We start from the raw sequence: 16,119 nt of genomic DNA on the forward strand, positions 1-16,119 counted from the left end.
TGCACCCCCTTTAGTTTATATTGCCTCTCCTCGTTCTTCCTACCAAAATGTATCACATTGCACTTTTCTGCCACGTGTCCGCCCATTTCACCAGCCTGTCTCTGTCTTCTTGAAGTCTATCCCTATCCTCCTCACTGTTCACTATACTTCCAAGTTTTGTGTCATCTGCAAATTTTGAAATTGTGCCTGTACTCCCAAGTCTAAGTCATAAATATATATCAAGAAAAGTAGTGGTCCTAATACCGACCCCTGGGGAACACCACTGTATACCTTCCTCCAGTCCGAAAAACAACTGTTCACCACTACTCTCTGTTTCCTGTCACTTAGCCAATTTTGTATCCATGCTGCCACTGTCCCTTTTATTCCATGGGCTTCAACTTTGCTGGCAAGCCTATTATGTGGTACTTTATCAAACACCTTTTGGAAATCCATATACACCACGTCAACTGCATTGCCCTCATTAACCCTCTCTGTTACCTCACCAAAAAACTCAATCAAGTTAGTTAAACACGATTTGCCTTTAACAAATCTGTGCTGGCTTTCCTTAATTAATCCACACTTCTCCAAGTTGTTGTGATCTGGAATGCGCTGTCTGAAAGGGTGGTGAAAGCAGATTCAGTTGTTACTTTCAAAGGGGAATGGGATAAATACTTGAAAAGGAAAACATTTGAAGGGCTATGGGGAAAGAGCGGGGGACTGGGAATAATTGGATGCTCTTTCAAGGAACCGGCACAGGCACGATGGGCCGAATGGTCGTCTTCTGTGCTATGTGATTCTATGATCTCCAGGGAAGTGGTAGGGTTGCTACCGTTGCACTCAGTGTCCCTGAGTTAGAGAGGGAGGGAAAGTTTAGCCAGGGTTCTTGCTTCTGATCAATAGGCAATAACCCTCTGTCGAGGCTCATGAAGAATGTGCACTTTACATAGGATTACATCGGATATACGGCACAGAAACAGGCCATTCGGCCCAATCAGTCCATGCCGGTGTTTATGCTCCACTCGAGCCTCCTCCCGTCTTTGCTCATCTAACTCTATCAGCATAACCCTCTATTCCCTTCTCCCTCATGTGTTTGTCCAGCCTCCCCTTAAATGCATCTATACTATTTGCCTCAACTACTCCCTGTGGTATTGAGTTCCACATTCTCACCACTCTCTGGGTAAAGAAGTTTCTTCTGAATTCCCTATTGGATTTCTTACTGACAATCTTATATCGATGGCCTCTAGTTTTGCTCTTCCCCACAAGTGGAAACATCTTCTCTATCTTCTCTAGCAAAACCTTTCATAATTTTAAAGACCTCTATTAGGTCACCCCTCAGCCTTCTCTTTTCAAGAGAAAAGAGACCCAGCCTGTTGGTGGGGTACGGAGGGTGTCGGCATTTACAGGAGAGGAGGGTCTTCAGAGTGGGAGGGGGAAGTATGTACCTCAGTGGGAGTTAGCGCCTTCAGGAGATGATCCTCATAGTTTATTCACAATCTCAGCCACAATGCAGGGAAAGCTGGCAATCGTTCCAGACTCGTCACATCGAGGTGCTCTATTGCACCTCCTGCTGGTCAGTTACTGACCAGCGGCGATGGAGGCGCTGGAGCCGGTGTGCCAGCCTACCCTCCAGGCTGAGATCTAACACGGAGGAGGGTGGGGGTTTATCACTGAGGAAAGGAGGAAACAAAGGCACCATTTCTGATCCTCGCCGTAACTTTGGCTCGTTTCAGGATTTACAAGCTCAGGATCGCGCTCACCGAATCGGGCAGCAGAACGAAGTGCGCGTGCTGCGCCTGTGCACCGTGAACAGCGTGGAGGAGAAGATACTGGCAGCGGCCAAATACAAGCTCAATGTCGACCAGAAGGTCATCCAGGCCGGGATGTTCGATCAGAAGTCCTCGAGTCACGAGAGGCGGGCGTTTCTCCAGGCCATACTGGAACATGAGGAACAGGACGAAGTGAGTGTTAAAGGAAACCCTGTCTAACCTGAACCACTGTGTGACCCCGAGCCTTTAAAATGTGCACAGATCCACATATAATGTGCAAATATTCCATACAATGTGCAAATATTCCATATAATGTGCAAATATTCCATACAATGTGCAAATATTCCATTCAACGTGCAAATATTCCTTACAATGTGCAAATATTCCATTCAACGTGTAAGTATTCCATACAGCATGGGACTGTTCCCTATAGAGCCTCGTGCTCTGCTCCCAGTCGCTCAGGACACTCTGGGACGCAGAAGGTGTCGCAGTTCTGTGTTGGGCTGACATGAGGGGTTGGGGAGAGATGCGGCAGATAACCGAGAGCTCGTCCAGTGCCTGAGAATGAGCTTTAAAAGATTCAGGAAGGCAGAACGTTTCTTAGTTTGTGTACGTTGAGAATCTTAGCATCGCAGCCCCGGTCCCTGCTTTGTAATCCTGCATTCTGTACAGTTCCCCTGTTTAAATTGCATTGTCTGAACCAAAATGTTAAAATTATTTATGGTATCAGCTTCCACCACCCTTTCAGGTAGAGCGTTCCAGATCCTGACAACTCTTGAGTGAAAAAAAAATCTTCTCATCTCCCCTCTCGATCTTTCGCCAATAATTTTAAATCTACGACCTCTGGTTATTGACCCACTCACCAGTGGGAATAAGTTTTCTCGATCAAAACCTCTCATCTTCTTGAAAACCCCTATTAGGTCACCTCTTAACCTTCTCTGTTCCAAGGAGAACAGTCTGAACTTTTCCAACCTCTTATAACTGAAGTCCCTCATCCCTGCTAACATCCTTGTAAACCTCCTCTCTACCCTTTCTAAGGCCTTTACATCTTTCCTGAAGTGTGGTGCCCCAGAATTGTCCACAATACTCCAGCTGAGGCCTAACCAGTGATTTATAAAGTTCTGGAATGACTATTTGCTTTTATTTTCTATGGGCGAGAAATTGGGCTCGTTAGCGGCAGTTTTTTGGGCGCTACAAGCGCCCTTAGAGCTCCAAAATGGCGTCTGCGGCACGCTTATGAGGTAAATCGCGCCAGACACCATATTGCTGCAGACATTGGCGCGTGCACAGTGAGCATCCGCCGGAAGTATGCAGAGCAGGCAGATCAATAAAGGCGCAGCGCTGATTTGACGCCAGCGGTGCCATTTTGGAGCTCAAAGCTCCAGCCAATGCCCTCTCTTGATCTCACACAGCTGAACACGCGTTCAGCAGGAAGGACCCCCCCGCCAGCGCTATTTAAAGGGATTATCAACTAGTTACAGGTTAGGTGCTGGTTGATTTTTTCTGGCTGTTGCTACGATTGTACAAGTGTTTGGTGCTTTCTATAGTCACTTCAAGTTGCAAAAGGTCTACAGGTGCTGAAGGACTTTTTGCTGACTTCAAGGCTTCTGCGCAAACCAGTTGTTCCCATTCATGGGTCCACTAGTAGGCATTCCCCTTGGAATACAGCATGACTTGGAGAATGAGCAGAGGCCACACTGAGCAGGACAAGCTTCTGGAAGAGGGAGGAGGGCTAGAAGGGCTCTCAGCAGGAGGCCATATCCGTCCAGAGTGTTCAGGGAGCAATACCCCTATTCAACCTCAGCGCAGAACACTGTGTGAGACGTCTGCGCTTCTGTAAGGACGTCCTCACTGAAATCTGCCACCTGCTGTGCCTTTCACGACCTCAGGATGTCCCAAAGCGCTTTATAGCCAATGAAGTAATTTTGAAGTGTACTCACTGTTGACCCCCAGCCTCAACAGCTTTTTGGGGGAGAGAGTTCCAGATTTCCACTGTGAATAATTGCTCCCTGACATCACCCCTGAACGGCCTGGCTCTAATTTTAAGGTTCTGCCCCCTTGTTCTGGACTCTCCCGCCTGGGGAAATTGTTTCTCTCTATCGACCCGTTCAAATCCTTTCATCATCTTAAACAGCTCAATTAGATCACCCCTTAATCTTCTGTGCTCAAGCCTGGCTGGGTCACACACGGAACACTGGGATATTAGAGTAGCAAGGCAGTTGGTCTGAAGCTTAGGATGGACTTGAGGAGCGGTGTCGGAGGGTTGCTCTGAGCCCCGGGAGAGTAGCTGTTGGATGTTCTCCGAGCTCAGCATCTCCCCCAATAGCCGTGGTCAGTGGAAAAGAGTGGCTGCTTTTTTTTCCCTCTTTGGTCGCACAGAAGGACGGGGAGTCCCCCCGAGAATGTAACAGGAAAGGTCTACGTGGAGGGAAGAAAACGCTAATAAAATGGCGGAGCTTTAATCTTCACCCTCCTTGCCCAGTTAAAGCTCTTCATGTTGTTCCACAATAGCAGTACAGGTTGAGCGCCCAAAATCCGGAATCCGGACTCCGGGACGATTGGTGGCAGGTTCGTCCGGAATCCATAAAATGTTCCGGAATCCAGACACCCTGTTTCCGCCGCCAGCCGGGCCCAGTCATTTCCAGACTCGGAACGTGTTTCTGATATCCGAAGTCCGGAAACGCCCGAGCCCAGGTTGCGATATTTCCTGACTTCGGACATCAGAAACACTTTCCGAAGTCCGGAAAAACCTGAAAACTGGCTTGGCCTCGGTCCTGAGGTTGCCGGATTCGGGACGTTCAACCTGTACTGACTGCCAATGACTACCTGCACCTTCTGAACCCAATCTCAAATCACCTGATGGTCCCTGAGCTGAGCATCACAATACAGATGAAAATAAAAGTGCTGGAAATACAGCATGTCTGAAGAGAAAAGGACAGGTTCGGAGGGTGATTCCTTTGAACAGAATGAAGCCTCTACCTGAATTGTTAAGCAAACAACTTGCATTCCTATAGCGCCTTTAACACGGTAAAATGTCCCAGGGTATCAGCCGTGGCTCAGTGGGCCGCACTCTCACCTCTGAGTCAGAAGGTTGTGGGTTCAAGTCCCACTCCAGAGACTTGAGCACAAAATCTAGGCCGACCCTCCCAGTGCAGTGCTGAGGGAGTGCTGCACTGCCGTCTGCCCTCTTACGTGGGCGTAAAAGATCCCATGGCACTATTTTGAAGAAGAGCAGGGGGAGTTCTCCCCAGTGTCCTGGCCAATATTTATCCCTCAACCATCATCACTAAAAAGCAGATTATCTGGCTATTATCACATTGCTGTTTGTGGGAGCTTGCTGTGTACAAATTGGCTGCCGCGTTTCCTATATTACAACAGTGACTACACTTCAAAAAGTGCTTCATTGGCTGTAAAGTGCTTTGGGGTGTCCCGAGGTCGTGAAAGGCGCTATAGAAATGCAAGTTCTTTCTTAAGGTGCGTAATCAGACAAAAAAATTGACAACAAGGCAAAGGACATTAGGACAAGCGACCAAATGTTTGGTCAAAGTTAACCCATCTTTCTCTTCAGACCCCCTGCATATTTAAAGCATTTTCTGCTTTTTATTTCATAAACTCAATGATGACCCGTTTCATGCTCATCATAACGGACGACTCCTCAATGCCAATGGCGACCAAATCCCCTTCTCGTTATTATGCTGTGTTTCCTCATCAAACTCTCGGACATGAAGCTCCATTAGGAAGATGCTGGAATATGATCCTGAAAATATCACACCTCCCTCGACCCTCAAGCAGACTTGACCATAAGTTACGGCAGATTTAACCAGAAGTTACCACAGACTTGACCAGAAGTTAGCGCAGAATTCCACTGGCCCTGCCTATAGCTCGGACGACTTCTAATAAATACGTTTTCTGTTTCAAGTTTTCCATGTAATCATTGGTGACTAAAAAAATGAAGTAATAGGATTTTTGTTTGTTTCCCCCCCAATAAACGTAGTCTGAGGTTGTGGCAGCGGAGGTGAAAGGATCGGAAGGACATACTGTAAGTAGACTAGTTTGTAGTCCGACCTGCGTCTGCGCATCTTCTTATTCCCAGGCTGTGCCGGAGGACTCCTCTTGAATCGGGTCTTTGGAAAAATGTCACTAAACTTTGTGCACGAATCATGTGATCAAAGAGCAGGAGCGATGTCGAGTGTTTTCTGCCGATGTGAAGACTTTTGCCAAAAGATTTGTCACAAGTGTTGGGTGAGCGACACAGGAGCCTCCTGTCACAGAGGGGACTTGTTCACTGATTATTTCACATTTATTTTTGGATTTAAGTTGGGGAAACTGAGGATTCTGCACATCCCACGCTCGCCGACCATTCCTTACTCAAACAACAGAGGGGGGCGATAAGGAGACTTTTTTTTTAACGCAGCGAGCGATTATGATCTGGAATGTGCTGCCTGAAAGAGCAGTGGAAGCTGATTCAATAGTAACCTTCAAAAGGGAATTGGATAACTATTGAAAAGGAAAAATTTGCAGGGCTGTGGGGAAAGAGCAGGGGGAGCGGGACTAATTGGAGAGCTCTTTCAAAGAGCTAGCACGGGTATGATGGGCTGAATGGCCTCATTCTGTGCTGTATGATTCCATGAAGAGCTTTTATTTAAAATTTTACTGATGTTTTCGTTTCAAACTGACCCCTGTTGAACCATCAGCGATGGGCCGACAGCTCCCAGTGAGAGTGTTCCTGGTATTGGGTGCAAGAGGCGGAGATCTGCCCTCATGGGCAGGGAGAGTTAGGCCCACCTCCTCCTCTGCCCCTTTGCTGCAGTGGCCTTTGCTGCCAATGGTTGCGGGACAAGGCTGGAGAAACGATAAAGGATCTCCTTTCCGCAATAAAAAGAAGTGGTCTATGAGCATGCAGCGATGCAGAAAGGAAATGGGTGCCCTTGCTGGGAGGTAGCTGAATCGCGCGAGGAGGTGATTAAATATGGTTCCTTGTCTGCAGCACATTCACATCATCAAATCACTAAATCACCCGCCTTTTGACTCACACCATTGATTAGCCACAGTTGTACTGAGATCTTTCAGGGCCGGGACCTTGGAAACCACCTGCCCATCTCAACCGACGGTGACATTCCCGTTCCTCCTGAGGGGCAGACGTTCCCAGTCCCGGTCTCAGTCCCTGCGAGTAGGAGGGCCGTGGGTCCCCTCCACTCCCCGCCCCCCTCGGCCATCTCGCCTCCAGATAAGAGGTGGGGAATAACGGGGAGAAATTTCAGAGCCTGTAAAGCGTACCGAAAAAAGATTGATTTTGTTTCTTCGCTTTTCTAATTGATTCCTTGCATTGTCTGTCACTGCACACCTGATCTTTCACTGTGTTAAATGATGTTTTGGATCACGGGAACATAAATAGACTTCTAGAGTACACCCTCATTATAAGGCTCCTAGTTATTGCACTCTCTCTCTTACTCACCCCACCCTCAGTACAAGGCTCTCAGTAATACTACCCTCTCTCATTATAAGGCTCCTAGTTATTGCACTCTCTCTCTTACCCCACCCTCAGTACAAGGCTCTCAGTAATACTACCCTCTCTCTTACTCACCCCACCCTCAGTACAAGGCTCTCAGTAATACTACCCTCATTATAAGGCTCCTAGTTATAGCACTCTCTCTCTTACTCACCGCCCCCCCCGGCCTCATTATGAAGCTCCCAATATAACATTCTCTCTATTACACCCAACCCTCAGTATAAGGCTCTCGGTTATTAAGGCTTTCTTCAGGCTGCCATGTTAAGTATTATCCAGTGTCCCAGGACACTGAGTTATATCTCCTTATAATCGTGTGGCGTGTATTCCCTTAAATGGTCAGCAGTGTAAATCCAAAGCACATTGCGTTGTTTGTGAAGCTGACTGCAGTTTAATGTGAATTCAGACCGGAAATGAGAGTCAGAAATCAGCCTTGTGTGGAATGTGCGCCTCGTGATTCCAGCTTCACGTCAATGGCGCGGTCGCAGTTTGCTAAGCATCTGTTCCGCACGTTGCCCTCTTTCATGTATGAATGATCATGGTGGGGGGAGGGTGGGTGTTTGCTTTGATTATGTTTTTTTTTATCCGTAGTCTCCTGAGCTGTACGGATTAGACTCTCTGAGAACCTGGGTGGGTAAATGGCGGCACCTCCTCGGCCAGTTGGTTGAGAGAGCGGGTACTGAAGCGTCGCACGTCTTTGATTTATTGATCGGATATTTGGTTTGTCTTGGCTGACGTTGGACGCAGTGCCTCATGGCGGTTAGCCACTCGGCTCAGACTGCAACCCTCTACTGGCTAGAAACCAGGTGCAAGTGACCACTAAATCCGCCACAGGTTTCCAGTCTGTGGCCCATTGCGCTCAAATGGTAACTTTGGTTACTCCTGAAGTCACCACATTTTTTTTATTCGTTCATGGGATGTGGGCATCGCTGGCAAGGCCAGCATTTATTGCCCATCCCTAATTGCCCCTCGAGATTGTGGTACTGCCTTCTTGAACTGCTGCAGTCTGAGAGGTGAAGGTACTCCCATAGCAAGTTCCAGGATTTTGACCCAGATTTAAATATACATTGCCCAAAAAAAAAAACCATGGAAAGATTTTGGATCCAATTAGTAACATGCTGAAGAACTCGTTTTAAATGTTATTGCCCATTTTTTATTTCTTTGTCCCTTGTACGTTCGTCCCATGTGCCGTGCACCATATCCTGGCTGATAGGCAGGCAGCCGGCAGTGCCACTCTGCCAGCTGCCTGGTGGTGTTGGACAAGCTGACACTCCTCACCGACCCACTGTGAAGAGAGCTCAGCCTCGACTCAGCATCTCCTCTTGGTGGCCAGGCCGAGCTTGGGGACTCACAACGGGATGCAGGACGTTGAGCTTTCAACCTGCACCTGAGGACTCTCTGGTACCGTGCGTTAGTGTATTGTATGCTCCCCCCTCCCCCCACTGTCTTCTGAAGAGCGATACCAGTTAAAAGCAAAGCGATTTAGAATATTTATGTTGCAGAGGGAATTGGCTGCATTGTGTCTCCTCCATCGTGCGACCGTTAACCTGCTACCTGTTTGACTGTAGGAAGAAGATGAGGTTCCTGATGATGAGACGGTGAATCAGATGATAGCCAGATGTGAAGAGGAATTTGATCTCTTCATGGTAAGCAGTGACGGATGCGCAGGTGGGGGTTTCTACTCTCCTCTCCTGAAGGCCCTGACTCCTGTTGGTGCCCAAGTTTTATTGATTTGTGTGTCAGCTGCATATTCAACTTTGGAATGCATCACAACTGGCCCAATCTGTCCTTGCCCAGTGTCCACGGATGCATTTTCCAACGGGATCCTCTGGGTAGTGATCAGGACCCTGGCTGATTTGTTTCCCCCCCCCCACCCCTCTCTAATTCAGGGGTGCTGAGGCCAATTCTAGCAGCTTTACTCCACTGCTGGTCTGGCTGAAACCAGCTGACTCTGTACAGACGGAGATCCGAAGCTGGGACCTTCTGGTCCGCATGGTTTAGTACTACAGTGGTTTCTGTCTTTTTCTGCTGGGGCTCCAGGAGGTGTCAGCCAGTGGCTCAGTGGGCAGCACTCTCTTGCCTCTGAGTCAGAAGGTCGTGGGTTCAAGTCCCGCTCCAGAGACTTGAGCACAAAATCTCAGCTGATACTCCCAGTGCAGTGCTGAGGGAGTGCTGCACTGTCGGAGGTGCTGTCTTTCAGATGAGACGTTAAACCGAGTCCTGTCTGCCCTCTCAGGTGGACGTGGCACTATTCGAAGAAGAGCAGTGAAGTTCTCCTGGTGTCCTGGCCAACATTTCTCCCTCAAGCAGCATCATTAAAACAGCTAAACTGGTCATTATCACAAGGCTGTTTGTGGGAGCTTGCTGTGTGCAAATTAGCTGCCGCTTTTCCAACATTACAACAGTGACTACGCTTCAAAAGTACTTCATTGGCTGTAAAGCACTTTGGGATGTCCTGAGGTCGTGAAAGGCGCTATATAAATGTAAGTTCCTTCTTTCTTTGAGTACGGTGTGAGCTATTCCTTCAACATGGAGCCCCTTGCTCTGCGCCCATAGTCTGAACAGGGGTCTCGCAGCAGTTGGGGAAATCTCGCAGTGGGGGGGTCGGGGGAAGAGCGGCCTTTGTGGTCCTGCTGGGGTCGGGAGGAGGATCTGTGTGTGATTGACAGCTCATTGAGCGAGCACCAGAGGTTCCACTGGTGAGAAGTTGTCGACCCAGAAAGGGAAGGGGGATGTGAATGAGGAGGTCCGTTCAGTTGTCTCTCTCTTGCTTGGTTTAGCGAATGGACTTGGACCGTCGCCGCGAGGAGGCTAGGAACCCAAAGCGGAAGCCGCGACTGATGGAGGAGGACGAGCTTCCGAACTGGATCCTGAAAGACGACGCTGAGGTGGAGCGGCTGACGTGCGAGGAGGAGGAGGAGAAGATGTTTGGCCGAGGCTCACGGCAGCGCAAGGAAGTGGACTACAGCGACTCCTTAACCGAGAAACAGTGGCTCAAGGTAGGAGTGTGAGTGCGTGGGAATGCAACCCGGTCATCGGGATCTTTTACATATGAGCAGCACAGGACAAACACGGCACCATCACCCAAGGAGATAAAGCCTTCCAGAAGCAGTCTGCATATCCAAAAGATACGGTCACGGCAGGAGCTGCAGTCTGCATATCCAAAAGATACGGTCACGGCAGGAGCTGGTGGGTATGGTCAGCGAAACCAGGTGAAGGAGTGAGTTACCAACTGTATCTGTTGGTTGAATTCCATGGCAATGGAAACATCTGATCTGCGTGTCCCTCTGTGAGTGAACAGTACAGAGGGAAAGGGATAAATACAGAGCAAGAGGACATCTGGTCTATCCCATCACATCAGGATTACACACACACACACCCCTGGTCCGCTGGCTGTATAAAGTACCAAAAAGAATGGGTTTCATTGTGATCTCTTTCTCTCCCAACAGGCCATAGAAGAGGGCAACCTCGAGGAGATTGAAGAAGAGGTGCGTCAGAAAAAAGCCCGCAAGCGAAAGAGAGATGTCGACCCACCCGTGGTCATGGCGACCACCAGCACGCGCAGCAGCCGGGACAAGGACGACGATGAGAAGAAGAAAAAGAAACGCGGGCGGCCACCAGCTGAAAAGCTATCACCGAACCCGCCCAACCTCACCAAAAAAATGAAGAAAACCGTGGAGGCGGTGATCAAATACAAGGACAGGTTAGTGACGGGATCACTGGGGGGGGTTAGTGAGTATCGCCGAAAGGTTAATGAGGGTCACCGGGGTGGGGGGTGTTAGTGAGAGGGTCACCGGGGGGGGTCAGTGAGAAGGTTACTGGGGGCCAGGGGTGCGAAACAAGCACAGGTTTGTGAGAGCAATGAGCCAGGAGCAGGGATACTGTGCACACGATTACAGTTGTGTTACTGGTGTCCACCTGTTCTTGCTGCTTTTGGGCCCCTTTTTTTGCTGGTGTCAAATTTGCATTAATTTGGCCCCCGCAGAACTGGTCAATTCAGGGTGTTCACTCTACACCACCTGGACTGGGAGGGTCAGCTTCACTCTACACCAGTTGGGCAGGGAGAGCTTCACTCTACACCTCCTGGACCGGGAGGGCTTCACTCTACACCACTCTAAAGAAGATCTGAATGTTTTCCCCAATGTAATCCACCCTCTCCTCTCTCCCGAATGTGTTGGGTGAGGGTTCCACAGATGCTTCCAGTCACTCTCCATGTGACTATTCTCCAGGTGTCGAGACTAGACATTGTGTTCCAGGAGGCTGGTTTGTCATGGAGGCCATCACAGCTAAGCCCACCGCCATTCTCAGCCAAGCTCCACACAGGCAGGCACGCTCAGCAGGGGTCACAGGATAGGGATCAGATAGGGAACAGAGGCTAACACCTGTTCCCCCCCTCCTTAGCTGAGGTGGCCAATAGCATGTGTAGTATCCCAACTGTAACCCTGGGTAAGCTGCGTGAGGTACGCAGACCAGGGATGGAGCCTGCGATCTTCTGGTCTGCATAGCTCATTACCACACATTTTCCCATTATCCCAGCAGGGAGGCTAGAGGACACAGATTTAAGATAATTGGCAAAAGAACCAGAGGGGGAGATGAGAGATTTTTTTTTTTTACGCAGCGAATTATGATCTGGAACGCGCTGCTTGAAAGGGCGGTGGAAGCAGATTCAATAACAACTTTCAAAAGAGAATTGGATAAATACTTGAAGGGGAGAAAATTGCAGGGCTCTGGGGAAAGAGCAGGGGAGTGGGCCCAATTCCCCCGAATTGTTTTGGGGTGCACGGTCCCTTTAATGGGCTGCGGGGGCCCATTCAAAATTTCACACATAATCTCCCATTGAAAAGCCGGTGAGCGGCCTGCATGGGACCTCCAGACAGTGGCCGTGCAGCTTAGCAGGAACGTTGAGTGGGATTAATTGGACAGCTCTTTCAAAGAGCTGGCACAGGCACGATGGGCTGAATGGCCTCCTTCTGTGCTGTATGATTCTGTGCTCCAGCATATCTTTTCAAAGCTGAAGCTCAGGATTCTGAAGTCTGTAATTAGCACAGACACTAAGACAGCATGTACTGTACTGCTAAAGGCTGGTTAGTGTGTGTTGTATTGCGGGTGAGATGGCAGTGTTATGCCACTAAGATTATGCAGTGCCGGCAGACACTTTATATCTCACTACTCCTTCTGTGCAGTGAATGGCTGATAATCGGCGTGTTTTTTTCTGTTTTAAAGCAGTACTGGCCGACAGCTCAGTGAAGTCTTCATTCAACTTCCATCTCGCAAGGAGCTTCCAGAGTACTATGAACTCATCCGCAAACCCGTGGACTTCCGGAAGATCAAGGTACGCTCGCTCCCGTGTCACCACTTGCGGTGGCAGTAGTGTCCATAGAGTTTAACCGGGTGCAGTGTGCTGGGTTTTATGCAACGAATTCCAGCGGGAGCAGTCACCGCACCTTCTGAATAAGCCACATGGACTCTTACAAGGTTTCAAAAAAAGTGTCCTTCCCTCCACCGCCTGGCCTTTCATAGCTGGCAGTGGGGACTCTGTAGCAATGCCGAATGTGAAGTGGGCACAGGAGGTATGAGGTAGCCGGGCTCTTGTCAGGTTGAGGAATAGTGGGTGGGAATTTGGGCCCCAGAGTTTAGTACCTCAGTCTGAGGGTACATAGTGCAGTCCAATAGTACGTACCCCAGTCTGATGGTATATGGCACAGTCCAATGGTACGTACCCCAGTCTGATGGTATATGGCACAGTCCAATAGTACGTACCCCAGTCTGATGGTACATGGCCCAGTCCAATAGTACATACCCCAGTCTGATGGTACATGGCACAGTCCAATAGTACATACCCCAGTCTGATGGTACATGGCACAGTCCAATAGTACATACCCCAGTCTGATGGTATATGGCACAGTCCAATAGTACGTACCCCAGTCTGATGGTATATGGCACAGTCCAATAGTACGTACCCCAGTCTGATGGTATATGGCACAGTCCAATAGTACGTACCCCAGTCTGATGGTATATGGCACAGTCCAATAGTACGTACCCCAGTCTGATGGTACGTACCCCAGTCTGATGGTACATGACACAGTCCAATAGTACGTACCCCAGTCTGATGGTATATGGCACAGTCCAATAGTACGTACCCCAGTCTGATGGTATATGGCACAGTCCAATAGTACATACCCCAGTCTGATGGTATATGACACAGTCCAATAGTACATACCCCAGTCTGATGGTAAATGGCACAGTCCAATAGTACATACCCCAGTCTGATGGTAAATGGCACAGTCCAATAGTACGTACCCCAGTCTGATGGTATATGACACAGTCCAATAGTACGTACCCCAGTCTGATGGTACATGGCACAGTCCAATAGTACGTACCCCAGTCTGATGGTACATGGCACAGTCCAATAGTACGTACCCCAGTCTGACGGTACATGGCACAGTCCAATAGTACATACCCCAGTCTGATGGTATATGACACAGACCAATAGTACGTACCCCAGTCTGATGGTACATGGCACAGACCAATAGTACGTACCCCAGTCTGATGGTATATGACACAGTCCAATAGTACGTACCCCAGTCTGATGGTATATGGCACAGTCCAATAGTACGTACCCCAGTCTGATGGTACATGGCACAGACCAATAGTACGTACCCCAGTCTGATGGTACATGGCACAGACCAATAGTACGTACCCCGGTCTGATGGTATATGGCACAGTCCAATAGTACGTACCCCAGTCTGATGGTACATGGCACAGTCCAATAGTACGTACCCCAGTCTGATGGTATATGGCACAGTCCAATAGTACGTACCCCAGTCTGATGGTACATGGCACAGACCAATAGTACGTACCCCAGTCTGATGGTACATGGCACAGACCAATAGTACGTACCCCAGTCTGATGGTACATGGCACAGACCAATAGTACGTACCCCAGTCTGATGGTACATGGCACAGACCAATAGTACGTACCCCAGTCTGATGGTACATGGCACAGACCAATAGTACGTACCCCAGTCTGATGGTACATGGCACAGACCAATAGTACGTACCCCAGTCTGATGGTACATGGCACAGACCAATAGTACATACCCCAGTCTGATGGTATATGGCACAGTCCAATAGTACATACCCCAGTCTGATGGTTTATGGCACAGTCCCATAGTACATACCCCAGTCTGATGGTAAATGGCACAGTCCAATAGTACATACCCCAGTCTGATGGTATATGGCACAGTCCAATAGTACGTACCCCAGTCTGATGGTATATGGCACAGTCCAATAGTACGTACCCCAGTCTGATGGTACATGGCCCAGTCCAATAGTACGTACCCCAGTCTGATGGTACATGGCACAGACCAATAGTACATACCCCAGTCTGATGGTATATGGCACAGTCCAATAGTACATACCCCAGTCTGATGGTATATGGCACAGTCCAATAGTACATACCCCAGTCTGATGGTATATGGCACAGACCAATAGTACATACCCCAGTCTGATGGTACATGACACAGTCCAATAGTACATACCCCAGTCTGATGGTATATGGCACAGTCCAATAGTACATACCCCAGTCTGATGGTACATGACACAGTCCAATAGTACATACCCCAGTCTGATGGTATATGGCCCAGTCCAATAGTACGTACCCCAGTCTGATGGTACATGGCCCAGTCCAATAGTACATACCCCAGTCTGATGGTACATGGCACAGTCCAATAGTACGTACCCCGGTCTGATGGTACATGGCACAGTCCAATAGTACGTACCCCAGTCTGATGGTACTTAGTGCAGTCCAATAGTACATACCCCAGTCTGATGGTACTTAGTGCAGTCCAGTAGTATATGACCCACTCAGATGGTAGGTGCCTCCTCTGGATCCCATATTGCTTTCTTTCATTACCAGGCTTTTGCCTTGACCCAGTGCTGGCCATGGCCTGGGCTGATGTCTCCTCTCCTGCTGCTTTGAGTGTTACTCTATGCTTGGTTGATGGGAAGTGCGCTCTGTGGAGAAACACTGACCCTGACAGCTCTTCCTTCCTTTGGGTGCAGTTGGAGCACTTTGTTTCTGCAAACCCTTCCATGTGTTTCGCCCAGCAGAGGCTCAGCGAACCCCCGCCCAGTTTATGAGTGCGTTATCAACCATTTTGAGTAACAGCAGGGGCGTGCGCTAATGAGGGGTCACTGCAGGTTCCTGGAAGGCTGGTTTGGATTTGTGGAACTTGTGCTGGAGAACGAGCTGACTACCACCTTTCTCTCAATAGGAGCGGATCCGTAACCACAAGTACCGCAGCCTCAATGACCTGGAAAGGGATGTGATGCTGCTGTGTCAGAATGCACAGACCTACAACCTGGAGGGATCACTGGTGGGTAACAGAGAAGGCTTAGAATCATACAACACAAAAGGAGGCCATTCGGCCCATTGTGCCTGTGCCGGCTCTTTGAAAAAACTCTCCAATTAGTTCCACTCTCCCGCTCTATCCCCATAGCCTTGCAAATGTTTCCTTTTTAAGTATTTATCCAATTCTCTTTAGAAAGTTACTATTGTATCTGTTTCCACCACCCTTTCAGGCAGTGCATTGCAAATCATAACAATTCGCTGTGTTAAAAAAAACATTCTCATCATCCCCCTGGCTTTTTTTGCCAATTATCTTAAATATGTATCTGCTGGTTACCGACCCTCCTGCCAGTGGTAATGATTTCTCCCTATCTACCCTATCAAAACCCTTCATAATTTTGAACACCTCTATTAAATCTCCCCTTAACCTTCTCTGCTCTAAAAAGAACAACCCCAGCTTCTCTAGTCTCTCCACATAACTAGAGTCCCTCATCCCTGGTACCAACCCCTTATTATGAG

At 48.8% G+C, this 16,119-nt stretch overlaps 1 protein-coding gene across 3 annotated transcripts in view; it reads left to right on the plus strand.

The window, feature by feature from the left end:
* LOC147097656 (SWI/SNF-related matrix-associated actin-dependent regulator of chromatin subfamily A member 4-like) overlaps positions 1-16,119 on the plus strand; it is a 137,531-nt gene that overhangs the window by 116,959 nt on the left and 4,453 nt on the right. For 2 of the 3 annotated variants that reach the window (XM_085971650.1, XM_085971649.1), the window contains exons 27-33: positions 1,710-1,937; positions 5,740-5,784; positions 8,820-8,897; positions 10,032-10,250; positions 10,701-10,954; positions 12,475-12,583; positions 15,527-15,628. In XM_085971650.1, the coding sequence (XP_085827776.1) occupies positions 1,710-1,937; positions 5,740-5,784; positions 8,820-8,897; positions 10,032-10,250; positions 10,701-10,954; positions 12,475-12,583; positions 15,527-15,628 (1,035 nt within the window). The remainder of the gene's footprint in view (positions 1-1,709; positions 1,938-5,739; positions 5,785-8,819; positions 8,898-10,031; positions 10,251-10,700; positions 10,955-12,474; positions 12,584-15,526; positions 15,629-16,119) is intronic. The other variant, XM_085971651.1, reaches the window with a different exon arrangement.

This window comes from Somniosus microcephalus, chromosome 31 (genome assembly GCF_052327205.1).
Source record: "Somniosus microcephalus isolate GS21.2 chromosome 31, FLI_Smic_1.0, whole genome shotgun sequence".
Lineage (NCBI taxonomy): Eukaryota > Metazoa > Chordata > Chondrichthyes > Squaliformes > Somniosidae > Somniosus > Somniosus microcephalus.